A 12,454-nucleotide genomic window follows, 5' to 3' on the forward strand; every position below is an offset into this window, starting at 1 on the left:
TAACCACCACATAATTTCCTCTTAGCAAAATAGAAATAACTCTTTGCAGAACAGTGTGGCACATTTTGCATAATCTTATGTGATCACTTATACCGAAGCCCCAATCACACTGCACATGTATTAGGAAGTAGAATTTTAGCTTAGATCCTCAGCTGAGACTTCAAACACACGTACAATGAACATACTCAAACAGAAACATTCCACTGTGAGAACCACCTCATTACATTTCAGTTCCACCCCTTAGGTTATACTCTCTAACATTTAGCACTACTTTTGGCTCATACTGCTTTTTTTTTGTTTTTAATTGCTCCCTGCATGTGTTTAGTTACGTACTCCAGAGTACGGTATTAATTTACACATTTTCTTCCTACAACACTCATTCTCAGAGTATCAGAGTGTCTCAATGAATTATAGATGTATCTGTTCTTACACTCTATTTTTACTGTGGGGTTGTTGTTTTTTTTAGACTAACATACCTTTTATTGTTCCAAATGGAAGCTTCCTACCACAGATTCAGATGTGCACTTGACTTTTGCTCGTTATCCCTTTTGGCTACAAGTGTAAGGCCCTGGGAGGGAGCAGATGTGTAACATTTGTTTTTATTAAAAATATTAGAGAAAATGCATATAGAGATGGCCTCAGCCTATTGTGGGGACAAGGGCTGGATTCAGTGGTCAAGTACCAGCATTAGCTCACCTGACCAAGGTATGTCATGTGCCAGGAAAGCAGAGATATGCAAGGGCCCAAAGCAAGACAAGGCACTTATATTCTGGGTGAACTGTTTTTTTGTTAAAACACTGGCATGTCTGAGAAGAATTTTTGCTAGTCTGAAAGTTTTCACAAAACTCTGCACAAGTTGATTTTGTTTGTTTGTTTGTGTGCAACACTCCAGAACAAAGCACAGTACAAAGCAAAATCTGGCAGCATTGCCCCACTGCACAACAGACAATGAGAAGCCATTCAAGTCCTAACAATGAAGCACACACACAAGGTGCTATTCTCCTCTCTCTTGTTTGGAAATGCAGGAGGGACAGTTAGAGGGGTTGAAATGTAAGCACTGCTCCATTACACCTCTCAGCATGTACACTGTATTACTTAGCAATACATTACGTACAGGAGTAACATTTTGCTAGTTATGCAATTGCCAGGTTTTGCCACATTGCCTTATCATGTATCTCTGCATGCCACACATGTCACAGAAGGACTACTTTACATGTTTTAGTTTTGTATCCCTCCACACGTAGAGCCAAAGAGTGAAATCCTGGCCCCATTGAAGTCAATGGCAAAACTCTGTGGACCTCAGCAAAGCCAGGATTTTACCCCAGGGCTCTAGCTACTGTCAGTTCAACAGAACATGACTCAGAGGGAGCCATACAAATCTATAAGACAGAACAGCTTTTCTGCACCCAAGGGTCATAACTTTAAAAGTCAGATATCTCAGGCCTTTTCAGGGCTAGAAGCAACTGCTGGGTGGGCCCCACAGAGAAACTGAACACCTCTCCTTTTCCAATAGGCAAAAGCTCCTGTTTCTACCCCTGTTGCACCCTGAAATATCAGATTTTAAACTCTTGAAGGGCATGTCTGCACAGCAAAAGCCACAAGTGAGTGAGCCTACACGAACAAACGTGAGTCCAGCTCACACAACTAACAAGAGCAATGAAAACAGTGCAGTGTGGGCTTCAGCCTGGGTAGCACAAGCCTGGTGGCACAGGCCCTGTATGTACTTTGCTTGTCAGCTTGCTCCAAAGACAGCACTGTGCTGTCTTCCCTGCTATTGTTAGCCATCCTAGCTGGATTCAAGCTAGCTTGGGCAGGCTAGCCTGTGTACTACCTTTGCTATGCAGACATACCCTAAGAGCTGTCGCAGACCCAAGACTGAAGGCTGCCCATCTTGGGCCTCTAACCAAGGTAGTTTACAAGGAAAATTTCACAACTGATGGGACAAGGTGGAACCATTTCTTTGGCAGTGTGATGCGGGGAAAACGATTGATTCTATTCCCACATTTTAGTCTGGGGAGTTAGTGGGTAGAAGGAGTGGCTAAAGGTGCCTGGTAAATTAATTCATCACATCATTACACAAACTGCAATACTGGTATTGCCTCCACTGATATTGGTATACGTTGTAATGAAGCGATCTCTTGATGTAACGAAAACAAACCTGCAGCCTGAAGCAACTTTTGGGGAGCGTGTCAGGACCACAGAGGCAAAGGTTGCAAGTTTGATAACTCTCTGCGTTAGACACATCATCCCAACAGCATCCCCCACAGCTCCCTACTCTCACGGCCCACTGTTGTATTCCTGGGCCATCAAAGCTTTTCTATGCAAACCATAGATCTAAGTGCTGGGTTTGGACAATGCGGCATTAGAGAGTGCAGTTCAGGGCCAGATTTTCAGAGGCACAATTTTGCAAGCACAAACCCCTGCCTTTCAAAAAAATCTGGCCCTACATAATCACTTCTACAGCTGAATGGAGCTAGAAAAATCTAAAGCTGCATAAAGCAGGAATATAAAACTGCAGGGCTGAGAGAAGAATGGAGGTACAAATTTGAGGCCAAATCTTGCTGTCCTCATGCATGCGAGTAGCCTCACAAGAGGGAATTGTAAGGAGAGCCAGACTTTGTCCTTGTTCTATTTTCCTCTGCTCACTTTCTCCCTTGCTCATTCTACAATCTAGCTCCTCCCTGCCTCTGTTACCATTTTGCCATCACTCAGCCCCACTCATAGTCTGTCTTTTCTTTTGCGCTCCAGAGCAAGGCTCCCCGTTGCCTTTCCTGTGCCATACCACAATTCGTTACCCACCGACGGTGCAAAGGCAATGTAGAGAAGCAAGGTGTTCTACAGACCGATGGCCATGCAGCTGAGCTGCCTGGAGTCCAACAGGGTGCCTAATTCCATGGGTGGAGGGCAGATACGGTTTGAGAAAAGATTTCCCACGCAGGTGTGTATGGAGAAAGAGATCAGAGGGCAGGGCAGTATAGTAACAAACAGCAGACCAAGCCTGGGGACGGGCCTTACTTCAGATGCACACGCACTTGGCCTACTGCTAATTTCACTAGCTTGGTTTGTCAGCAGATTGTGGGTCTGAAAGGGTGAGTGTCGCAAATAAAGGGCACACTTTTTTGCAAAAAAGATCAGTACAAGTCAGGAAAATAGGGACCTTGTTGGTTTCTACAAACACAAAGGCTCATGCGCCTTTATTTTATTCAGACAGATGTTACTGTGACTGACACCACTATAAGATGACGGACAGAACTGAAGCCTCCCTGGAAGCAACTTTTTCTTTTAATTAAAAGCTAAGTGTTATCAGTATGGTATCAGAAAATGCATGTTTATTTCTAAGAACTAAGTAAGGTCTTCTGGTGGAAATCATACCATCATTGTTTGTGTCCATCTGTCTGAAGATTTTGTCTGTTCGTTTCTCCGGAGTGGACTCGTCTTCTGGCATTTTCATTACAGATGACACCATTTTGTAGATTGCCTAAATACATATAAAAAAATAATGAAAAGCTATAAAGCATCAGGACTGAGGAAAGGAACTTAAGCCTTCATCAATAAACAAAGGCAGACGACCTTGGCAGACAGCTGAAAACCCCTATAAACCAAAACAAATAAAAGGAATTACAAACTTGATCTGTTTTTTCCAGCATTTACTTCTGATTTAGAAAAGCAACACAACTACTATGTTAGTCAATCTAGTAGCCAAGTCAGTCCTTAAGTTAACACACTAAAATGCAAGAGCTAAAATATATATGAAAAAAGTTCCCACGTGTAATTTTCCTTCCTTCCATTTGAGTCTGGGGAATGGTCTCATTGCTTCAGGATGGCTTTTAACGCACCCGCACAGGCGCTTACGACTTTTCAGTAATTATTTGTGTGCAATGGGCTGGGAGGTAGCGACATTTCCATGCTTTGGAAAGGTGATGGACTTACTAGAGTGAAGACCTGTTACCCACTGAACTCATGAGGTACAGCATGGGCAAGGCAAATTCCCCTGCCAATTTAATTTCTCCCCAGCCTCTTCTAGAGGAAGCATTTCTTGGGGGAGAAAAGAATTGTTCACTCTCCAGCTAAATTCTGTTCCTGGCAACACTGGCTGAAGCACTCAGAGAGGTCAGCTATGATGGTGGCTTTTGTGGTTTGAATACCTGTCCAGTAGGAACCGGCCTGAGAGCACCAAATAACGTCAGAGGCTGAACATCAGCTGGTCTGTGTTTTCTGTCACTACCAATCACAACTGGGATTTAAATTGGTGATCTAGGGGGGAAAGGCTCTTTCTGACATTACCAATCCTCGGAAGCTTCTTACACAGCTGGGGGGTGAAAGGAGCTATACAGCACCTTCCCCTGTACTGCAGTGAGGTGAAAGGAGTTTAAGGCCTTTCACTTTAAAAGCAGAGTAGGGCTCAAACCACAGAATTTGAACTTCAGAGTATATGGCATTCATATCTGGAATTATGGTTCAATTCATTATAATCCCTGGGGCTGTTTCCAAAATTTGGATCCAGATCTGGTACCAATTTTGAACACCTCAAATGGGGGGAGGGGACAGAGGTTTGGAGGTGATAGGAGGCAGACAAGGTGACTGGGGTTTTGGTTCAGGCCCATTTCTCCTCAGAGCCTCTGCACATTTGTAGTTTGTGGGTAGAATTATTTTCTGCAGTGCCATTTGGAATGACAGTGCAAAGAACTGCTCCAGAACCTATGCACTGGCTGCAACTCCTTTGAAGTACCAGCAGCGAGAAAAATTGCTGTTAGGGTGCGCCTCTACCTAGACCTGAAGTCTCTTGCTCAGCAGGCAAGTGGTTCCAGCAATATTAATTGAAATGGTAATTTTTTCAAAAGGTAAGTTTTACAAAAGAATGAGACCACTCCTCACCTGCACGATTTCAAGCATTTCGCCACGACTGATATATCCATTGCCATCAAGATCATACATGCTAAATGCCCATTTCAGCTTCTGTTCGAGCTTTCCCCGAGAAGTGACGCTCAGCGCAATGATAAATTCCCTAAAGTCAATCGTCCCATCACCATTGGTATCAAAAGTGCGGAACACGTGCTCTGCAAACTTCGACGCATCACCATAGGGGAAAAAATTTGCATATATCTTTTTGAATTCCTCAACGGTCAAATGACCCGTGGGGCAATCTTTTAGGAAGCCTTTGTACCACTCCTGAAGCTCATGGTCTGTGAATTCGGTGTTCTCCCGGAGATCCTGGAGTACCTCAGGTCGCAGTTTACTGTTCTGCTTCCCCATTCTGTTCTCGGTTAGGATCTAACAACTGTAAAACAAAAGAGCAAGCGCGTCACCTTCTGTGCCACGACTGAACTCCAAGTGATACACTTCGCTCATGGACTGTAAAAAAGTAATGCAGTGGAAAGATAGGTATCGATATGTGGGTGTCCAAGAAGTACAAACATGTCAACTGATGAAGCCACCCCAGAGAGAATACTGCTCCACTGCAGAGAGCACGGGGCTGTTAAATATAAGCATCTGCATACAGCTTTAAACAAGAAAGTGCTTATTCTATTTTATTAAACTTCTCTGTCAAAGAAATATCTGATTTCACTTTCTCCTCCCCTTTTTCCAAGCTCTCCCAGTTGCTGATGCTGGCCTGGGGGAAGGGGGTGAGGTGGGATGGAGAAGAGAAGAAATGGGTGGTTTTGGGTGACCCTGTGCATACCTCCTTGCTCAGTCATGTTCCTCTCCCTACAGCTCTACCCCAGTTTACCCTGTGACACAGCTTGGGATGCTTCAGTCCAGCTTGCAATGTGCTTTTCCAGCCTTTGACCACAAGGCCCTGCACAGCCTGACATGCTGCTATTACTGGGTTGGGCCAGGGTCCAGCACAGGAAGCAATGGGGAGAAAACGCTTGAAAAATGTCCATATTTAAAGACTAAATTTATTTAAATTTAGACATATTTAAATCTTCCCCTTAGAAATCAAAGGCACAAAGGGCAGTTAGGCACTGAACGCTCACTGTAAGTCAATAGGAGTTGAGTGCCTGTCTCCCCTTAGTGCCTTTGAAAATCCCTTCCTAAAGCAGTGCTTTCCCCTTTTACTGCTACCATCAATCAATATCAAAGGCTCCAGCCCTGGATCTGCAGCAGATACATGCAGCAGAGCTGGAGCCAAGTCAAGGTCCTTCGGAATGCTTTGCATTGCTTGAGCCCAGCATTCAAACAGCATAAGCAGGATGGAATAACAGAGGGGGGTGGGAAGGGACAAAGGACAGAAGTTCTGCAGGGAGGTCTGGGCTGAAAGCAGGCCCCACATTTAACAGGATCAACCCAGAAGACCTTTTCCTCCCTCCCCCCAAAAGAGTGGCAGCAGCATGAGCAGTTGGGTCACCTAAGGAGAAGGAAAGGCATAAGTGATTCAGCTCTTTTAAACACATTTTAATTCATAATGTTCCTAGGAATGTATACAATGAAATTTTAAAAACAAAATAAGTTCTTGGTTTGCAATCTGGCTGAAGCGATTGCACAGGCCTGACATATGCATATGATGGGAGAATTACAAAGGTCTGGCTCCCTGTTGAGTCAATCAGATTGCAGATATTATACAAGCTTATTCAACGATAGTGCGCAGTACTTCAGAATGTAACATTCTCAACCTGGGTGAAAAGGCATCTCAAAAATCTCTTTAATCAGGTGTTCAAGAAGGGTCTGAGTGCAACAGACATCCTCGGCCCCTTAGACAGGAGGGAGCCTTAGTGCTATGATGGCTTTGGTCGCTTGTTTATTTCAGTGCTTTGTAGACATTTGGAGCAAGCTGAAGGTGTTCACCCATTCCAGACAAGAGCCCTTGATGACATTAATGATCTGGATGATGGGATGGATTGCACCCTCAGCAAGTTTGTGGATGCCACTAAGCTGGGGGGAGAGGTAGATACGCTGGAGGGTAGGGATTTGTGGGGGAAGGGATAGCTCAATGGTTTGAGCATTGGCCTGCTAAACCCAGGGTTGTGAGTTCAATCCTTGAGGGGGCCATTTAGGGATCTGGGGCAAAAATTGAGGATTGGTCCTGCTTTGAGCAGGGGGTTGGACAAGATGATCTCCTGAGGTCCCTTCCAACTCTGATATTCCATGATATTCTATGATAGGGTCCAGAGTGACCTAGACCAGAGGTTCTCAAACTGTGGTCTGCGGATTGTTCCCTCTAAGGTGTGCACCTGGGCGGCCGCACACAAGAGAATGAAGGGCCACCCTGGAGAAGACGCACATGTAAGGTGAGGTGGTGGCCTCGGGGGGAATAAGGAGTAGGTGGGAGGGGGCAGTGGGGTGAGAAGGGTGGTGGTGGGGATTTGGGACATGCAGGGCTGCAGTGGTCAGAGAAAGAGGCGATTTTCCCCAGCTCCAGTGCTGTGGCTGCTGGGGAGAGACCGCCCCCCCTTGCCAGCCCCAGCTCAGAGGCTGCAACGGCAGTGGAGAGAGGACAAATCCATCACATTAGAAAGGTAAGACTACTGATATTAAAATATGAGTTGTGTGCTTTTATTTGTAGAACAAAAAAAGCTAATTATTACGTTTTTTTAATATAGCGCTTCTATTGAAAGTGCTTTACAACGGTGAGCTAATAGTACAAACAACATTTGGAAAAATCATTAAGTGGTATGCCGAGACCCTCAGTAATTTTCAAGTGGTCTGTGAAAAAAAAAAAAGTTTGAAAACCACCGACCTAGTCAAATTGGAGGATTGGGCTAAAATAAATCTGATGAGGTTCACCAAGAAAAGTGCAGAGTCCTGCACTTAGGACAGAAGAATCCCATGCACTGCTACAGGCTGGGGACCGACTGGCTAAGCGGCAGTTCTGCAGAAAAGAACCTGGAAATTACAGTGGACAAGAAGCTGGATATGAGTCAACAGTGGGCCTTTGTAGCCAAGAAGGCTAACGGTATATTGGGCTGCATTAGTAGGAACACTGCCAGCAGATCAAGGGAAGTGATTATTCCCCTCTATTTGGCACTGGTGATGCCACACCTGGAGTATTGTGTCCAGTTTTGGTCCCCCCACTACAGAAGGGATGTGGACAAATTGGACAGAGTCCAGCAGAGGGCAGCGCTGTAGCGCATCTGGTGAAGACGCTCTGTGCCGACTATGCTGCGAGAGGCAGTAGCTATGTCGGCAGGAGAAGCTCTCCTGCCAACATAGCGCTGTCCACACCGACGCTTAGGTCGGTGTAACTTACATCGCTCAGGGGTGTGGCTTATTCACACCCCTGAGCGACATATGTTATACCGACGTAATCTGTACTTTAGACAAGCCTTAATACTGCCAGCTCTTTATTATCACAAAGGAGGTTCTTCATTTGCAGCAACATCAGCTTTTGCAAATCGAAGTTCTGTGCAATGTTATGCCTCTCATTTTTATAGTCATTAGTAAGCGTTCAAGAACATGCACTAATGTGCAAAAGTCTACAAGAATCTCTTACACTGCTATATTAAAAAGGTTTGTACACTCTTAAATCAATTTACTCATAGCTTAAATTAAGGACCTAATTCTACATGGCTTTGTATAGTCATTTACACCACTAAGTGAGTGCAATGTGCATGTAGTGACTACGAGCAGACCAGATAAGGCATTGTGTGTGCGCAGTACTGTGCCCTACCTACATTGAGAAACAAGACGAGCAGAACACCAAGACGTGACATGACAAATGCAGTGAGATAAGACATCTGATAACGAGTAACCACTTTGCAGAAAGCAAAAGCTCACTTCATGCACCAAAACCTAAAAAATGTGAAGGGTCACCAAAAATAACTGCAATACTTCAGAGGATCATCAATAACTGAATTCAACTGCATTTTATTTGTATTCCATTTACCCTCCACACAGTGTAAGCAATAAAAAAATCCACATCCTGCTCTGCGGCTTACTGCTTCGAAACAAAAACCAACCAGCTGCTCATTAATAAAACACACCAGGTTCAACGGAAAACTCTGCTGATATCATTAGCTGCTTCTGTTTTGTCGGAAACCACAAACATTCCAGCAACTAGCTTTATTTCTAGTCACTCAGTCACAAAGTTTGCTCTGTTCCTTTGACACATCCCCAACTTGCTTCCAAAATGCTGAAACGAAACTGGCGGACACTAAAGCAGCAGCCATTTAGACAGCATAGAGCAGCTCTCTAGCTAACTGCAAATTTGCAGCTATCAGTACTTCCTCTCGATCTGTATTTCAAACCCACTCTGCTTCACATATTCATACTCAAACGGAGTCTGTATACACAGGGCAGGGAACACAATCCATACTGCTGCATATTCTGCTGTATTTTAAGAGGTAGTCAGGCCTCTGCAGAGAACGGTGGGTTAGAGTGAACAAAATCAGTCCAGTTTAGGAAGCAAATTATTTTAATGCCATGCTTCTGGCCCGGTATGAACCTTCCCTCTCCTTTTTCCCTTCTAGAGACCTCATCACCTGCTAAGAGTTACTATCTCGCAGCCAAAAGCTACTGAAGTCTGTGGGAGCCTTTCCATTGAGTTCAACAGGCTCTGAATCAGATCACAGGGCGACAGCAGCAGCATCTTGGACAGCAGCAGAGGCTGTTTAAGGGCAGAAACCAGGAATAGCCTCAGATACATGGGGGAAACGTAGGCATGATCACCACTTCTTCACTCCCCACCTCAAAAACTGGTGGCTCAAGGAGGTGGTTGGATAGGCAGGCCTCAGCATTTTCCCCTTCCTCCCCATCAACTTCGAGAGTGACAGGCAGCTGGCCATGGGAGGGGAGGGAAAGAAAAGGAGATCTCATAGCCTGGGAGGCCGGGGACCATCCCCCGCAGTGAATGGAATGTTGGCCACAAGGGCTGGGGAAGGGGAAACAGGAGATCTGTGTGGGAGCTCAGATAGGCCATAGCATAGCACAATGAGAACCTTCATTTCTCTAGAGGCCCCCCAAACTTCTTGACAACTGTTAAAACGTGGCATTCCCACTGTCTTCCAAAGGCTGTCCAATCTTACTCTCTTCCCAGGGTTTCTTTCATTGTTAACTTAAACAGTGATTGTAAACCTCAGCCTCAGCTTGGCTCTTTTCCTAATGTTTTTCTCCCTGTAGATTCTCTGTGGCCTACCCCTCATTCTCATCCATGCTACAGAGATTCCAAACCTCTGTATACACTATGGTTGGAACTTACATGACACACCTGCTCCGGCTGCCCAAGTGAGTCAGCAGCACAACTCTCCACCTTTATGCAGGTGTCAAGCACCTGACACCCTGTGTTCAGAGGTAAGTGATGTTCACCAAATTAGGGTGGCTCTACACCATGGCATCTCCTGGGTAACATGAAAGGGACTGAAACGGTGAGAAACCTGTGGAGAGTGGTATTGGCAGGAAGAGGAAAGGGCACTGGTAGCATTCTCCCACCATTGACACTGTAGTTGTTTCTCACCCTTCTGTGGTGAACTCTGTGCAGTGTGGATATGGATGTGTGACTAGCTTTAGGAGAGAGTTGACTGGGATCAGCCGCTGCTATGTGAAGAATCCTCCACCTGAAATTGACTGATCTTTGGACAGAAATTTCTTCACACATTCTGTGGAGATGAACAAAATCACTCACTGTGATTTTTATACCCCAAGGAGCAGTGAGGCAGGGAGGCTGTGGAATCAGGATCCAGGCATGCAAATAACCAGAGATTTATGACTGGCCTGTGGTAATTAGAAACTCCAAAGTTATCCTCACAAGGTGACCACAAACACACTATTAGTAGGGGGATCAATTTAAGAGCTCTTGGGGCAGGGACTGTAAATTTACTATATGTTTGTACTTTTACATGTTGCCTAGTGCAAGGGGTCTTGACCTGGTGGATGCATATAGGTGCCACTGCAATATAAATGTTAAACTAACAATAAAGGGTGTGTTGATTCCATTTCTTGGAATATCACTATTTCTTTATGAGAGGAGGAAATAGTTTTATTGCTATTAGAATGGAATTCATTTGATATTAACTTCAAAAGCTCTATATTCCAATAGACTTTTGCATTGAACAAATTATAGGTTCGCTTAGGTGACTTCAACTCCATCTTTTGGTTCAGATTTTAGAAAAGTAACATGCAATGCATTAAAATGCAATTATTCTTTAGTTTCTGATCTTTTCAAATGGATTCTTAATGTGCCAAACCCAAATATAAACCTGCAGTTGTGTAACCAATTTGTTAACAGTAATTAAGTAAGTGACATTAACGTTAATTTATTAAAGCACATCCAAAGAAATAGCTCTTAAATAAGACTTGTGTTTCAGGTAGCTCAGGCAAAATGAAATGCCCAAATATCTCATTAATCATGACAAGAAACCCTGCTGCTGGCATCCAACTGACATTTCATTCGATTGCTCTAAAACTCTTTCATCAAATCAGTTTCCCGGGGCTCACTAGCTGTTTTAGCCAGAGAAACACTTGGGAGAATAGTCAGTAATGGAAATCACAGGCAGTGGGCTCTCAAACAGGGAAGTTTCTGTCAGTCTTATGATCAGTCTCACTTTCTTTTGCCACATGATTTATACATTTCAGATAATTTACTGGATAATATACACAAGCATTGGCTAAAACACATTGCTGGTGGAAATTCTTCCAGGTTCGAGAAAGGTGACGGCGATATGAGGAAGAAGATTAAAGACTCCTGGAACCCTTCACCCACCTATGAACACTGGTTTTATCTTGCTATGCTTCACAGGACATTGTACTGCTGTTCCAGTTGATTCACCCACAATTTGGGGAATCTTACTTAGAAGGCATTTAGCTCTTAGCATTTGCATGTACAATGTGTTAAAAGAGGTAGATTTAGACTGCCCACAGATCCTTTGCTGGCAGATCAGTTCAGAAACCACCAGTCTGTCCCTCAAAATAGATTTCTTTGCCACCTCCAAACTAACCAACCACTGAGAAGGTGGCCAACCTTCCTTCCTGGCATGGTGTAGGAGAAAAGCTACTGGTTTAGTAACAAATGTACTATTGAAAAGAGATAGCAAGACAAAGCCACGAAGAACAGCAATACTCTAAAGAAATTAAAGGAGGCTTTAAAAATTTCATCAAGGGATTTGTAATGTAGAGCAAATGAAAAATGAAACTCAGTTTTCGATAGAGATTTAAATCAGAGGTACAGGAAAGTAAACAGGCAGCTCCATAATGGATTTTGCATCTATTATAAAGGGGACTTCCTGGGGGAGTGAACAGGCTTGGAGATTCAACGACCTTCCCCTAATTTCTCACTCTATATCAGGGATGAGACATAAAGGTGCTGTAATGGAAGACAGCAGGCATCATAACCAGCATAACCAGTCCTATGCCTATTTTGCTTGATAAACAGAGAACTTAGTTTTCAGGGTGATCACCTGCAATTTTCATGAACATGGAATTCCTGACAGTAACAAAAGAAAAGTAAAAAGGAATGTTTTAAGGATGCTTAGACAAGAACTTGAAGATGTAACAGACCCTTAGGCTTTGGAATGTATAGTTC

The 12,454-nt window shown here is 44.1% G+C and overlaps 1 protein-coding gene across 3 annotated transcripts in view; it reads right to left on the reverse strand.

Moving 5' to 3' along the window:
• The window catches only part of HPCAL1 (hippocalcin like 1), a 109,248-nt gene that overhangs the window by 2,698 nt on the left and 94,096 nt on the right, over positions 1-12,454 (reverse strand). For all 3 annotated transcript variants that reach the window (XM_048845511.2, XM_048845510.2, XM_048845512.2), the window contains 2 exons: positions 4,876-5,278; positions 3,373-3,478 (listed from right to left, as the gene is read on the reverse strand). In XM_048845511.2, the coding sequence (XP_048701468.1) occupies positions 3,373-3,478; positions 4,876-5,253 (484 nt within the window). In that variant the 5' untranslated portion in view covers positions 5,254-5,278. The remainder of the gene's footprint in view (positions 1-3,372; positions 3,479-4,875; positions 5,279-12,454) is intronic.

This window comes from Caretta caretta, chromosome 3 (genome assembly GCF_965140235.1).
Source record: "Caretta caretta isolate rCarCar2 chromosome 3, rCarCar1.hap1, whole genome shotgun sequence".
In the NCBI taxonomy this organism is placed as follows: domain Eukaryota; kingdom Metazoa; phylum Chordata; order Testudines; family Cheloniidae; genus Caretta; species Caretta caretta.